Source organism: Rasamsonia byssochlamydoides (genome assembly GCF_041956645.1).
Source record: "Rasamsonia byssochlamydoides strain NRRL 3658 unplaced genomic scaffold VTN77scaffold_5, whole genome shotgun sequence".
NCBI classification, from domain to species: Eukaryota; Fungi; Ascomycota; class Eurotiomycetes; order Eurotiales; family Trichocomaceae; genus Rasamsonia; species Rasamsonia byssochlamydoides.
Window position 1 is genome coordinate 62,951 of NW_027192388.1, and position 14,752 is coordinate 77,702.

At 49.5% G+C, this 14,752-nt stretch overlaps 5 protein-coding genes across 5 annotated transcripts; 2 read left to right on the top strand and 3 right to left on the bottom strand.

The window, feature by feature from the left end:
- Positions 1–3,350: 3,350 nt before the first annotated feature.
- Positions 3,351–3,625, bottom strand: VTN77DRAFT_6396 (uncharacterized protein; the record flags this gene model as incomplete). Its single annotated transcript, XM_069422669.1, has 2 exons — positions 3,351–3,494; positions 3,554–3,625. 2 exons carry the CDS (start codon positions 3,623–3,625, stop codon positions 3,351–3,353), a joined length of 216 nt encoding a protein of 71 aa, XP_069281306.1.
- Positions 3,626–4,157: 532 nt separating this feature from the next.
- VTN77DRAFT_6397 (uncharacterized protein) lies at positions 4,158–6,250 on the top strand (the record flags this gene model as incomplete). Its single annotated transcript, XM_069422670.1, has 5 exons — positions 4,158–4,222; positions 4,303–4,446; positions 4,506–4,821; positions 4,877–5,305; positions 5,366–6,250. 5 exons carry the CDS (start codon positions 4,158–4,160, stop codon positions 6,248–6,250), a joined length of 1,839 nt encoding a protein of 612 aa, XP_069281307.1.
- A 1,846-nt stretch (positions 6,251–8,096) lies between these two features.
- VTN77DRAFT_6398 (uncharacterized protein) lies at positions 8,097–9,787 on the top strand (the record flags this gene model as incomplete). The annotated part of the gene is made up of 4 exons (XM_069422671.1): positions 8,097–8,231; positions 8,294–8,419; positions 8,478–8,570; positions 8,621–9,787. 4 exons carry the CDS (start codon positions 8,097–8,099, stop codon positions 9,785–9,787), a joined length of 1,521 nt encoding a protein of 506 aa, XP_069281308.1.
- A 1,766-nt stretch (positions 9,788–11,553) lies between these two features.
- Positions 11,554–12,585, bottom strand: VTN77DRAFT_6399 (uncharacterized protein; the record flags this gene model as incomplete). The annotated part of the gene is made up of 2 exons (XM_069422672.1): positions 11,554–11,825; positions 11,964–12,585. The coding sequence occupies 2 exons, from the start codon at positions 12,583–12,585 to the stop codon at positions 11,554–11,556; spliced, it is 894 nt and encodes a 297-aa protein (XP_069281309.1).
- Positions 12,586–13,539: 954 nt separating this feature from the next.
- Positions 13,540–14,648, bottom strand: VTN77DRAFT_6400 (uncharacterized protein; the record flags this gene model as incomplete). The annotated part of the gene is made up of 2 exons (XM_069422675.1): positions 13,540–14,182; positions 14,254–14,648. 2 exons carry the CDS (start codon positions 14,646–14,648, stop codon positions 13,540–13,542), a joined length of 1,038 nt encoding a protein of 345 aa, XP_069281310.1.
- Positions 14,649–14,752: the final 104 nt, after the last annotated feature.

Consider the following 14,752-nt stretch of genomic DNA (forward strand, 5'->3'; position numbering starts at 1 on the left):
TTGAGTCTTTTCATATGAATTGATCCGGAAATCGTCTTCTCTGTAGATAGTCGTTTATTCAAGGGAAATAATATAGAGGTAGCTGAACAAGACTTTGCTTTGACAGGTGAAACTCCGAACTCAAAAGTCCTCATCCATGGAATGAATATGGAGCCCGATCAGTACACCAGAATTTCAACATGGGACTCAATCAGCAGACATAAATCATGGACTGTGCGTGTGGAAGGAATTTCAAGCAGTATCAAATTAGTTTGCCCGAGTCAATTGCTATTCCTTTTCAGCCATCATCAGCGTGCTTTCCGCAGGAAGACCGTTGTGCTCATAATCTTTTGGGCGTCAGTAAGAATGAGCTTCTATTGAGGCTTTCTAGAGTACTCCGTATTCGTCCGTGGTAATGAGTCGAGGAGTGTGCCCACCCACGGAATGAGCGATCAGTCAAACCCTCCTCCGTACAATAATTATCGAGCGGAAGCAGTACTTCCCACCTCGTGAATGTGGTGCTTCATTTTTGTCTTCTAAAGTACTCCGTACGTTTCCGTCGGTGTCGCCTATGGCATCTATTGTATGCCATCCTTCATACCCTGCTATCTAACTTTCGGAGGGTAAAATCATCTCTAACCCTGGTTGACTCCTTGAGACATCAAATGTCGTCATACTTAGCCTAGATATCTTTCCCATCCTGTACATCGGTGTATCTTTAGCTTGCAAAGCTCTACCTGGCCAAGTGGGCCACCCGTCAGGGGCAGCCGGAAAGGCCGAGAGGCCCAGACCTAGATCCAAGAAATACTCCGTACGGTGACTTGATCTTCTGAGAGTAGCAATAGTATCACCGTCATGGGCGGCGAAAAAAGACGGAAAAGCCCTAACTAAGTGGATATCGATGGGTACCTAGGTATCCGTGCTTGGTCCTTGCGCGGTTATTGGCAATTTGGTGCATAGGCTTGCGAGACGATGGATCTTGCCGGACAAAGATTGCCTAAACGGACCTTATCATCGCTTGCGGTCCACCTGCCAGATACACAGGCCATCACACCGGATAAGAAGAGCGTTGCACATTGGTCAAAAAAAAAAGAAGAGGACTACTTCATGCTCGTACGGATGAGCATGTTTTTGCACGTGTAGGTCGTCGTCAAGCCACGGGTGGAGACAGAAGAACTGTCAGGCTTCTCCCCGAGCACATTATTGATATCAGCATATCGCATGACAGTGGATGGCTGCAGGACAGGTTGCACGAGCACAAACGTTAAAACTTAGCACTTGCAGGGGTGTGCATCTGTGACCGTGCGCAGGTCGAGTCTTCGAGCGGGAAAGCTGTTCTTATCGCTCGGTTTTCTTTTGTGAAGCTCCATAAACTTTGACATATTCTGTAGTCGGTTTCACCCTGACTGGGACTCGAGCGGTGTAACCTTCGCGTATCTGACTAGGCATATTTTGCAACTCCATTTATTGAATGGAAGGATTGTTGGATTGTTCATAGGTGCTAATAATTGATCTTCCGTCAATCATTTTGGTTCCGGTTGGGAACTGCAGTGGGTCGGGCCCCGGTAAAAAAAACTTTGGCGCCTGATAACGCAAGCTGACTTGATCTGGTGAAGGACCTGATGATCATGTTGGCATTGTTCTAGACTCAAGGGCTGTGGAACAACAACTAGCAACAAAGAACATCCGAACACCACGAGAAGGCAATATATTTAGCTTTTTTGTTGTCATCACCGTTACATGTCCGGTGGGGAGGAAGATCAACAACAGCAACTCCTTTTCCAGGTTGTTGTTGTTTTGAATTGAGCAGGTCTCCATCCATCATGATCCATCCCGGCTTGCCGTAACCGCCGACGTCTGTGGCGCGATCAGATCCATCGGCCCCGTTCCCATTTCCCAACGAGCCATCCCGACCATCACGACATTCTCCGAGCCCTTGTTTGCCGCATGTGACGGGACAGGTTGGTGGCCCGCGATCGGGATGTCATTGTCAATGTCGACCCTTGACTGGGTTTGATCAAACTTTGGCATGTGTATGCCGGCAGAGTCACCGCGAGAACGATTCGTTCCCGGCCGGTTCGGTATGCTCTGTGGAATTGTGGTTGAAGCCAGATATCTAAACTTGCCGACATTTAGGCTTTTAGGAATTGAATTTGGTGAAACAATCTGTTATCTAAAATTGTCTTTCGCCCAATCGACGTAGTACTCCGGACAGCGGTCTGACCATTGACTGTGTGTGTCCATAGCCGTTTGCGGTCCCATACAGCTTTGATGTGTGACTTGATTCAGTCATCACTTTGTCACGACTGGCCAGGATGCTTTTCACCAGCAGTTTTCTTTGCTATTTCCACAGAACCAGCAGTATCGAGGGACGTGGTGATAAAAATGAAGACGGAGAACGGAGGACGGCAGGAGGTAATAAACAAAGGCATTCGTCTCAATCTCCTATGTGCAGAGAGAAATTGTTAGTTAGATACCGGAGCTGTTCCGTAGTCCGCTGGGAGATGTCCCGACTGCCGAGTTGTCGAGTAGGTGTCCACGGTCAGGGGCCTCGAAATTTTACTCCAATGGGAATTAAAGGCGCAAATCTCGGCCGTGGACTAACTGGTAACGTCTCTTTCAGCGGGATGTCTTCTAGAAGACGTGCGGTGGAGCAGCAGCGGGATCTGCAGACTGCAAGAATTAGGTAGGGATAGTCTGATAGAGCTTCACGGAACCCCTGGGTAGCTGCAGACCAGGGCAGCTTTCTCGCTGATTGGCGATGACGTTGAGATTCCTCTCGGAGGTGCAAGGGAAGTAAAATCTGCCGCAAATGCAATCAGACTGGCGTTTGTTTGACGTGGCTGTAACTGAAGAGAGCGGCTTCGTAGATATTAATAAGCTCCCATGTGATTGTGAGCTGGACAAGGTGAATCAATCGATGCTTTGAATGGAATTGGCAAGGACGATGGGGGTTGCGGGTATCGTATTACCGTACAGAACAGTACCGTACGGGAGCATTGATCGAGCCGCCCGGGAAAAGATCTCTCCCATCCATTAATTCTTTTTTTAAGAGACCTTGGAGTCGACCACATCCTTATTTGAAAATAGCATTGCAATCCTGGAAAATTGCTGCATGGGACTATCTGCTGCTCTTTAGCAGTACTATTATTATTGTGCTGAAGACATTCTTTGCTGTTGTCTCGCAAGTGCCGTGTCTGATCGCCGAATGTCTCAGGCTTTCTTTCTTCATATGATCTGTCAATCCTGAGACCATGATCTAGACGTTTCCCCTGTAGATTGATCAGCTTTTGTTTTGTCCTCTGGCCTCAGACCCCGCAGCCTGGGTGGATTGCACAACAGGTCATGGACACCTGTCATGCCCTGTCACCTCATCTCGGCCCTATAGCCGATGCAGCCAGGATGGTTTCGCAGCAATGACCGCTGTTACATGCTTCTTCTGACAGGGCTGTGGCCGTAGTATCCCGGTTGGAAGGGCCCTTGACGTTCCCGCAACTTCGCTGGCCTAATCCGGCCTGTGATAGGGCTGTATTAGTACAGTTGTGACGTATTACACACATACCCCCCTTCGCACCTGCCCTCTGACTCCGACTGCTCCTCTAGAGTGTGCTGGCGGATTTTTCTTGCTGCGGGCAGAGCCCAGCATGGCTTTCTATCTCGGCAATACATTTATAGACTTAGAAATTCGCTGCCAGCCCGTGCTCAGAGGTTCGTGAGTGATCGAGGCTCGGCATAGCTCCGCTCGTTAGGATTGCGAAATCTTCTTTCTCTAGTACACCGTACTCCGTAGTTGCCGCTCCATATCAGCACGGAGTCACTGCACAGCTCCGTGAGATCGTCTTCGCCACTCCCGTGCCAGAACTTAGAATCCTAGCCCTGCGACGGCGACGGAAACGGTTCCTCTTCACCAAGGGATCACACGGTGGGACCCGTAGTTAGGCCGGTCTAATTCGCGCCTATTCTGGGTTATCTGCCGTTGCTGCTGCTGGAAGGAGGGGCGAGCCATTATCTCGGCACGCTGCTGGGTGAATCGGGCTTCCCTATCATTATTTTTTCTCTTCACTTCACGTTCCTGTCATTATTACACACGCTTCATCTTCTGTGCTCCATCTGCCTGCTTTGCTGCTGGGCTTCCTGCGCATCCCCTGGTGTCAGCATCTGTGTATGCATGAGACACTATGGAGGCGCTGAGTTTGCTCAGTGGTGGTGGTAGTGCCAGCTATGCCAAGTACTTTGACATCAGGTAAGAACTGAAACCCAACAGGATCTGACAATCGATTGATTTTTGTGTGGTGGATTTCCGAGCTGACTCGCCGGCGACAGACTCGATGACAGATATGTGGTATTCCGTGGCAACGAGCATGAAGCTGCAAGTGCTCATTTGCGAGGCACGTTGGTGCTTTGCTTGTCAGAAGCGCTCACTATCAAGCACTTGAAGCTTACTTTGACGGGCATGTCGCGCGTCTGGTAAGTTGGGCCAAATTCCCTTGCAGAATTGAAGGCAACGTATTGACTGCTGCTTTCAGCTTGCATCTGCCCACCAGCTCCGGGGCCAGTCGCAAACCGTTCAAAGAGAAGGTGTTTTTCGAAAAGACCTGGAAATTTCGTGACGCCGGGAAAGGTAAAACGGAGGTTTTGCGTGCGGATAATTACGAGTTTCCCTTCGATGTCGTCCTCGATGGATCACTGCCAGAGAGTGTGGAAGGCCTCCATGATACTTGGGTCACGTATCGCTTCAAGGCGGAGATCGGCCGTAAATATGCGAGAGACATTGTTGTCCGAAAGCCTCTGAGAATCATTCGAACCTTGGATCCCAGCGCTCTGGAGCTGGCGCATGCGATGGTAAGTCAAGCTGCTCTGCTGTGTTGGTTCAATTGCTGATTGATGGCTGGTTCAGTCTGTGGAGAATATCTGGCCCAACAAGATCGAGTACTCCATCAGTACCCCGACCAAGGCCGTGATCTTCGGTACATCGGTGCGAGTCGACTTTCGTCTCATCCCTCTGTTGAAGGGATTGAGGATCGGATTGATCACCTCTCAGATTATTGAGACTCACGACCTCAGTCTGAACCCGGAGGAGCCGGACAACGCCTTCAACACGTACAAGACGACGAGAGTCATCATGACCGATGAATATGAGCTGGATGAAGAGAGGCAGCTGGAGATCATTGATGAATATGCAGAGGGCTACCAGTTTCATCGTTACCTCGATCTTCCCAAGAGTCTGTCCAGGTGTCTCCAGGACACTGACACCAAGGGAATCAAGATCAGACACAAGCTCAAATTTCGGGTCCAACTCCACAATCCGGACGGCCATACTAGTGAGGTAGGTTGAACGCGATTTCGCGGTTTCCATCGTAAGGTGCTATGCTAATTCTGTCGAAAGCTGCGAGCGACTCTGCCGATCACCGTGTTCATCTCTCCGAACCTCGCCATCGATGACAATAACAATCTGATTGACCAGACTCCCGAGGCTGCACAAAGGGCTCTTATGGACCTTGCGGAGCAGGCGCCGCCGCTGTACGGGGAACATCAGTTTGATCAGTTGTACAGCGAGGTTGACATTAGCGGATATCGCACCCCTGGACCTGTCAGTGGGCCTGCGACTCCGTTCGGTACCCTCAGTCGCAATCTCTCGGCTGAAGATCTTCCCTCGATGGCCTCCGTGACCAATGCCGACATCTCCGTGTCGGCGTTGCACAGCCGTCTCACGCGTCTTCATGCTAATAACATCAACTACAGCCGATCTCCTGACACCGGAGACGGCCACGACGCAGAAACTGGAAACCGGACTTCGGATTACTTCACCTACAATCGCCGTTCTGGGTCCCATTCTCAGAGTCCCGAAGGTTCCAGCGCCACTCCGTCTCGCAGACCGTCGTTGGACCATGATTGTGAACACCTCCCATCTGGAATGGTAACGCCATATTACCCTCAGTATCTGGAAGTCGAAAACCTCAGCCGTGTTCCGAGTTATAGCACCGCGCTACGCTCCAATGCCAGGACCCCATGCGACAGCGAACTTCCCGACTATGAGTCGGCTACTGCTGGTGACCACATCGCGAACCCACCCCCACCACGCTCACCCCAGCAAGCCCATGTGAGGGGAGGCGGGCGGTCTCATTTTTCCTTTGCCGATACCTACCATCGTTCTTCTTCTTTCTTCCACAGTCGTGGTAACAGCCGCGATCAGAGCCGCGATCGCAGCCACAGTAACCACGACGACGAAGAACGCAGATTACGCCTGCCCCAAGCTCGTGCTCGAAGCTAGGCCTTCTACTTCATAAAGTACTACTTCTTCATTTCTTCATATCGCGACCATCTCGCCTTGCTGCTGCTGATGATGATGATGCATAATCACGAGAGAGCATCACAGACTCGAATTCGATGCTGGGCGTCTTTTCTACCGTTTTCATTTCTCATCTGATGGATACCTTCATCTGTCTTGGCTTCGCGCCGACGCGTATGACTCGATGGAATCGCCTTTACATTTAGGATGGTTCTCGTCAGATTTGAACATACATTCCCAGGCACATCGAAGTCTCCCACTTTTCCGGCCATGATTTTCTTTTTTCGGTGGATAATGGTTGTGGTGTTCTTTGCCCCTCTCCTGGCGTTTATGGTTTCCTGATGATCCCGGTGTTCTGTCTCGTTTCTCTAGATACCTGACACTGATCTCCATACGGTGGCATTTTATTCTCTGGCGTTTCACATAGACATGGGTGGAAGGAGCATTTTTCGGGCAACGGTCTTGCTTCATGCGATGATATGAACAGCTGACTCGGTATCAGCATGAATGTACTTAGTAGCATACGACCCGATAGTAATGAGAGAATCAAAATGATTCATGATGAACCAGTGGACAAGGACTAGGATGATAGTCAAGCTGATCACGACAATTCCATCAAGCTCACTCGCTCGTCAGCCTGTCTCCTGAAATCCTGCACTTTTCACTGAGTCTCTACGTAGACCTCCTGCCATGTCGACGTAGTTTCTCTTTACTGTAGCTACTTTTCTTTCCTCATTCTTCACGCCCATGCTTGAAATTCCCGCCAAGATTATCTACATACCTATTTATCTACACACATACAAATCGAACCGAGCCACGATTGGCTTGATCGCGTGGCTTGATTTGATAACATGGGGCCATGATCGCAGCAATTTGACTGGAACAGGGCAGGGGACGTGCAGAAGTTGCCGTCTTGACGACTGCGGCGCTCAATTATCCCAATCCCGATCCATCCCCGATGCCGTCAAAATTATTGAAGCTTATCGCGGGGACACCGTACGCTGTGGCTTTGCTTTTGCGTCTGGCTCCCCGGAACGGGAAAGGCGTCAAGCCATCTGGCATTAGCCCCGCCACACGGGGATCTACCGCATTTTCCGTTCTTCCAATTCTTCCTTGCATTCGCCATCAGCAGCCAGTGAGGAGGTAGGAAATTAGGAATCATTGTTAGTGGGGAGGAGTCGAAGGGGAAGTCTATTCCGTACTGCCATTCCAGTTTCGCCACACAATCAATCCCTTTCTTTGGTGGTGGCGGTGGTGGCTTGATACGTATGTACAGTGACGGAGATAGAGTATGGATGGAGGAGGTAAATTACAATAATGTGCGAGTACGAGGTACATTGTACTAGATCTAGCTAATAGAGGTCATTACTCATGACGATTCGACCTTGTATGATGTGCAGTACGGAGTACTCTGTACGGAGTAGTATTATTACTATCGGAGCTGCCTGAAGAATGGGGCTGGGGTGGATAGGTCATTTTTACTAATAGCGTGGTGATCTCATCGCAGATCGGGACTGGGCCAAGACACGAAGAAAGGCTTGTTGTTGGACAGCATTGCAACCTCTTCTCGTGTCTAAATAAGTAGTCTCTTCCCGTGGTGCTTGATTCTTTTGGAGATCTCCTGCTCTGGCCTGGAGTTGACCGCACAGACACCGACAGTCCTGTACTCCGTACGTGCATCCATCCCATCCAAGCAAGTACCAACCCACGGTTGCGTTGCGCTTTCCCCGCATCCCGATCCCGGTTTCTCGTACCCACGAAAACAGAATATTCTCTGAACTGACAATCTCAACTGGACAGTCTACCTGGTGAAATTGACGTCCAAATCATGTCGACCCCCACGAGTCCTGTCGGGACCCAGCTGCCACAGCGTAGCAGGACGGTGCGGAGCAGCGCAACAACCACCACGAATGACGGCGGCTATATGAGCGACGATGACCTTATCGGCGAGGACACGAGCGAGGTAGGCGCAGTCAGCTATACACGAGGATGGAGTGGGAAACTGACTGGGTCAACTGCTGCTAGGCGACGCGCCTGCTGCTCGAGCGCCTTCAGGCGTGGAAGCACATGTGTGCCTACCTCGAAGAATATGTAGAGGCGACTGCCAAAATCCAAAAGTCGCAGTCGAAAGACTACGAGAAAGTGCTGAAGGTAAGACGTCCCACTGGATTTCACTGCAAGTTGTGAGGGCGAAACTGACTGCCTCAAGACGGTCAGCAACCCCCTTCGAGAAGCCCACCATTTTGACCAAGACCTCCACGGTGTCGCGGGCATGTTTGAGAAACTACGCAATAATACCAAGGTAGGAGCATCCGACTGGGTGGGTGGTGATGGCATACTGAGTGAAGGCAGGGAATTTCGAACGTGTATCTCGAAACGGAGAAGAATCTCAAAGAAACCGTCCTTCCAATCCTCGGGCGTCTGCACAAAGAGATCAAGAGCAAAGCCAAGGAGCTGAAGTCGGGCGCGCTCAAAGGTACCAAGGCCGTCGACAAGGCCAGGGCCGCCACCCAGAAGCACATCGAACTGCTCGGTCAGTATGCAGCGGTGCAGGGCTCGGTGGCCAGCAACAAGATCGAGTCGCCGTCGAACGACCCGTACGTTCTGCGAAGGCAGGTTAACTACCGGTTGAACAAACAGATCATCGAGGAGAACAACAACCGCCAGGAGACGATCGCGGTGCAGAATTCGTTCCAGCAATTCGAGGCGCATGTCCTCCAGACGGTGCAGCAGGCGATGAGCTCGTTTTTCCAGTTCATGGGCGGCCAGCTGGATCGCCAGCGGGCCATGTACGGGGACATCGTCAGCAGCGCCCAGAGTATTCCCCTCGACTACGAGTGGACTCGCTTTGTCAGGCGCAACGATGCTGTCCTCATCGACCCGGACGCGCCGCCGCGGACGTTGTCCAACATTCCCTTCCCCAACCAAGACCACCCTTCTACGCGAGCGTTGATCGAGGGCACCCTCGAACGGAAATCGCGCGCGTTCGTGAAGGGATACAACGCGGGTTACTACGTCGTCACGCCGGCGCGGTACCTGCACGAGTTCAAGGATAACGACGACTTCCACCGGGATCCCACGCCAGAGCTGTCGCTGTATCTGCCGGACTGCGTCATCGGGGCGGTTGACGGCGTCAAGTTCACCATAAAGGGGAAGGACGTATCTGGGGGCAAGGTTGGCAATGCGTTCCACACAACGTCTGAGCTCAGCTTCAAAGCGCCCTCGCCGGCGGACGCGCAGAAGTGGTGCAACGTGATCAAAGAGTCGATTAGTAGGCATGTCGCCGTCGCCAGTCCTGTCACCAGCCCGGTTACCAGCCCTGTCACGAACCCCGTCACCAGCCCGGTGTCACCGCTGAGTCCGACCACGCCAGCTCCGCCGGCGGCGAGCAGGAATGTTAGCGGTGTGCAGCCGCCAGTAGACACGAAGGAGACGAAGCAGGAGACGAAAGCCGAGCCTGAGGCTGCAGCAAAGCCGGCTGATGCGAAAGATGCAGAGAAAGAGAAAGAGAAAGCTTGATCAGAGCGCCAACGGCCAGTCACTACCATAGCTCCCCTGGAGGGAGCAGCGTCAGTAAATAAGGAGTCTACTTACAGTCGACTTGACACGTCTCGTCGACTTGAGACGATATACATATTTTTATTTCTTATTTTTTTTCTCTGATTAGATACCACAACCTAGCTTGTGACGATTTGCATCAACATGATTGTTTGTTTCTATGTCTTTCACAACAATGTGTGTATGAAGATCAAGTCATGTAGGATAGATACTTCTTTACCTAGGTACATAAATTACACAGGTAATCTTGCAACAGTACAGTATGTATGTACATAGGTAAACTGATATGGCTGCCTATATATAATACGAAAAAGACAAGTGCAATTACTGCCCCAAATCCAATGGATACCTTATCTAGATAGCATTAAAAATCGTCAAGAGATGAAAAAGTCCTGAAATACCCCTCTCAAAATCGTAGTTTTAATCTTGCCTGTGAACATTCCATTCTGAAACAGCCTTAAGCCCCTGAAAGTCGCAACTCAATAAATATCCCCCCAAAAATATTAGGCATTCCATGCATACCCTTACGTATATATATATATCCCGACGATCTGAGCAGTTCTCCTAAGACCGACCCAAATTAGCAACTAGTTGAACAAACATAGGTATAGATATTGGCATTTTTACCACTATGATAAGTACAAGTATATCTTAATACAAGTACCCAGTACCTGTATAATGTTGTAGATTAGATAGATCCCATGCTCGAAACGCTATTATCAAGACTATATCCATCTTTGGATCCATGCGCTTTGCTATATGATCCACTGAGGTTCCCTCCATGGTCCTTTGATCAGGACTTTCTCTTTAACGAGCCTGGCAAGCATGGCATCAATATATAGAGCATCTCTTGCTGAAAGTTTGTATCCTTTATATTTGAAATATGGGGCATCATTGAGAGATGTAAGTCCTGAGATGATATCTCAACTCAGAGTGGGCTTTCCTTAGTAATTTATTAGGATATAATATATAATTATCTTAATGAATCAAGTAATATTATCTGTATTTAGTGGAATATCCTCTAGGTTTTTACTATAGATGTTAGTACTGGGCTTCTTTCTTACTGCAGACCACATGGCTTACCCATCCTTGTTAGTGGTCTCTTAGTAACAGTTAAACTATACCATCTATAAATCTTGTTGCTCCCTAGTGCCTAGTATACCTCAGATATCCCGCAGCATTTTAAGGCATTTCTTACTATATATCTAGTCCTCATAGATATACTTCTATATTTTCTGGATACTTCAATAAGGTAGGTACCTAGAGGTTAGAATAGCACCACCCTACATAATATTGCTCATATTGGAGATTTTCCTATTCAGCCAAAAAAGCACTATATAGTGCCATGATATTCATTCAATTCATTCTTAGCTGAGCACTCGCTTTCTGCTGACAGCTCAGTGGCCGCTCCTGTCATAGACAAGCCCCCCCGGGGGAAGCGAAGGCGAATCGAGGATGTCCCCATTTTTAACAAATGGGTGGGTTTGTTGACTTGCGAAGTACATGTACATGTACATGTACTTCTCAACGAGGCAACAAGGTCTGCAAACGATACGAGTCGTTTAAAGCTATTAGGGTAATATCTAGACAAGATATGCAAAGACCATATAAAGAACATATAACAAAATAATATGGATATATCTAAATAGGGTAAAATCCTAATATAGAAATAATAAGAGAGAAAGAACAAGAAAAGGAAAGAAAGAAAAAAAATCACACCGTCATCGTCAGCCTGCTATATCCTTCCTAACCCACCGCAACACGAGAATATCCTTCCTCCCTCCACCCCTCGCCTCGGACAACAGGGCACTCCCCTTCTCGACCGTGCCCTCCACCTCGAACCCATTCTTCCGGAACACGCCCACACTGCGCTCGTTGCCCACGAACGCGGCTGCCTTGAGCACGGACACGTTCATGTGGGGAATGACCCAGTCGTGGATGATTGTTCGTAGGACCGAAGTCATGATGCCGTTTCCATGGTGGGTGGGGTGGAGCCAGACTGTAAACGCACGTATATATCAGTATGTTAGGTATATCCATATTTGTTGTGTTGTTGTGTCCGTGGAATCAATCATTGATGATGATACAGTACCTAGAGAGGTAGTTAGGGGTTGGGTAGTCAGAGATAGGTACTTACAGCCAATCCCCCAAATCAGCTCCGGATGACCAGGCGGCAAAGACGCATTCCTCGCCTGCGCCTGCGCCTTCTCGTCGCTCCTGTCCGGCGGGATTTCGTAGAAGTGGTATCGGACGAGGGCGATGTCGCCTATTAGGACTTCTTTCGTGTCTTTCGCGTCCTTGCTGGGAACAACCTCGCGAATACACCGGAACGGACAGCCGTCTGCAAAGTGTGATTTCTGAGTTTGATCCTCATCCTCACTCTCATCCTGATCTGGTCGTTCTCGTCGTTCTCCCTCTACCTGCGACTGTATCTCCGCCAATGATATTGATGACAAAATCCGGCGACACTCCTCATCCACCCGTCGAATATAATCCACTGCATGCTCCCGCTTGTACGGGAAGGGCGGACTCTCGAGGAACGGGTACACGCGTGGATCATTCATGGCGGAGACGATGATGCTTTCGTCACTATCAGCATCATCGGTAGTGTCATAATCGTCGTGATGGTCGTCTCTGGAATGCGATTGGGGTGTTGATGCTCGTGTTCGTGGTCGCGGCGGGGTGATGATGATGTTTGCATGAGGTGGAGGGAGGCGGAGGAAGAGTTCGCCTGTGAGGGGGTTCTGCTCTAGTGGCATTCTTCCTTTTCCTTCCTTCTTTCAACCTTCCTTTCTTTCGGTGTGTATGTATCTTTGGATGTTGCGGTGTTATTTGTAGATTGCGGGTGCAGTTTCAATTGCGATTGCGATTGTTTGTCGTTCGTTCGTTCTTTGTATCGTAGGACAGATTTGTCGATTATCTGTTCAGATAGAGATAAATATGAAGACAGACAGACAGACAGATAGACGAGTAGATTGATAGATAAGTAGATATAGTAGGATTAATATGTGCTATAATATGAAGGCTATTATTTTGGAGCGAAGGGCTGGTATATCCATCATTCTATCACATCATACGATAAGATCTGAGTAGAAAGGAAAGAAAGAAAAAGAAAAATAAATTCCTATGATAAATTGCTACCTTTTATACTACAACCCTAGCTATGCATACTGGTATAAATATTCAGCTGAGTGCAGCTGATGGAGTCATACTGTCAGATTGTGAGTGAGTCATTATTGGTTACCGAGGAGTCGTCCGTAGAACTATTACCCACGTCCCCAACTACCTAGGTGGGAAGGTGATCTAGGGCGTATCTTATCGTGATCATATCAGTCTGGGGTAATTAGGTCTGGTCTAGTATCTCTACGGAGTACTCCGTACTAACCTACGGTACATAATAGGTAGTACCTAGGAAAATTACTTGAATTTCCTCGACGGATCTTTGGATATTTTATTATAACTGCGAACATCATGGGTACTTACAGAAGAGATTCCACAGAGAGAAAGAAAAAAGTTAAACGTTCAAACATTTGTGTTGGAAACCGCGTCCAATGGGTCTCAGACTGAAAGATGCATACCAATATACCTACTCCATCAACTCCAATGCCGGGATATCTCGTGTGAAAATGACAATGACGGGTGATATACGTGTGAACTTGCAGAATAAGCATCACTGATAAAAAAAGACAAAAAATGCCGGGTTAGAATATTGATTAGAAATCCTCCGGAGTCTCCAGATCTCGCAGCTTTTGAGCAAGGAATCTTCCCAGTGCCGCAGACTTCGATTCCAACGCGAGTAAAATCTCTGGAGAGGAGTTCAGATTGAGACCCGCCAGCCGTGCCAAATCGCTACTGCGGTCAATCTCGTACTGCGCCTCGAGCAGGCTGTCCGGATGTCGATTGGGGTCGTTGTGACTACTCGCCGAATCGGCCGGCTGAGAAGACGATGCGGCCGACGACGGCCCATTCGTTCCCGCATGCGGTCCATTCGAGGGAGGTTCGACCGGCGATGCGGTGTCTGCAGCATTGTCGACTTTGGTGTCATTGGCCTCCTCCGCATTCTCCAACTTGGATGGTCCCACCGTCGCAAGAAGGACCTTGTCTGCGATCTTCGTGACCACCGCCACCTGGTTGTCTTGCTCAAACACGATCGATCCCACATCCCCTAGCGAAACGGACGGGGCGGTAACAAAAGAAGACGGATGGCTGGCCGGATTGACCCCGGTCAGATTCCCCGTCGAGGCGGTTTTGGCGTAGGTTGTATAGGCTGCGCCGTAGGTGGCACTGAGGTTGCGTAGTTGACGCGGTGGCAGTGGTGATGCGTAAGCGAAAATGGCCCCATTTGTAGCAAAGACCCTGAAACACAAGACGTCAAATGTCAGCTTCCTCAGACATTGCGTTTTCACAAACTTTTCACAAAGACGTACAAAATAGAAGTAATCTCCGGAGGCGAGAGGTTATCCTCAAGCAGGTCGCTGAGGGCCTCCGTATCGAGCATTTTAATGTCGGGAAGTTCGGGAGTCATCGTGTCATCCCAATCGCCGTCAACCTCGCTTGCCACACAAGTAACCGGACCTTTACAGGTCTCAACCTCAGCGTCCTTGATGGGTGCGCGCGTACAATCCTCCGGGAAGAAGAAGCAGTTGTCCCGGTAATCCTCGTCCTCGTCGTCGTATTCGATCGGTTCATCCGAACACTCCAACAGATTCTGGGCGTACTGCACGCGGCTCCGGGCCCAATAAGGGAGGAAGGAGATATCGCCGCAGGGGGCGTCTCGCTGGTGAAAGAGGCCAGCCTGGAGAGGAGTTTCAAATTCAGCCATGGTGTACTCTCATAACACGATCTGATCTCCACGAGCAGCAGGAGAAGCGCAGGAGGTATATAACTTCAGGACTTGATCTGATGAAGAAAATAGTCACACGACAC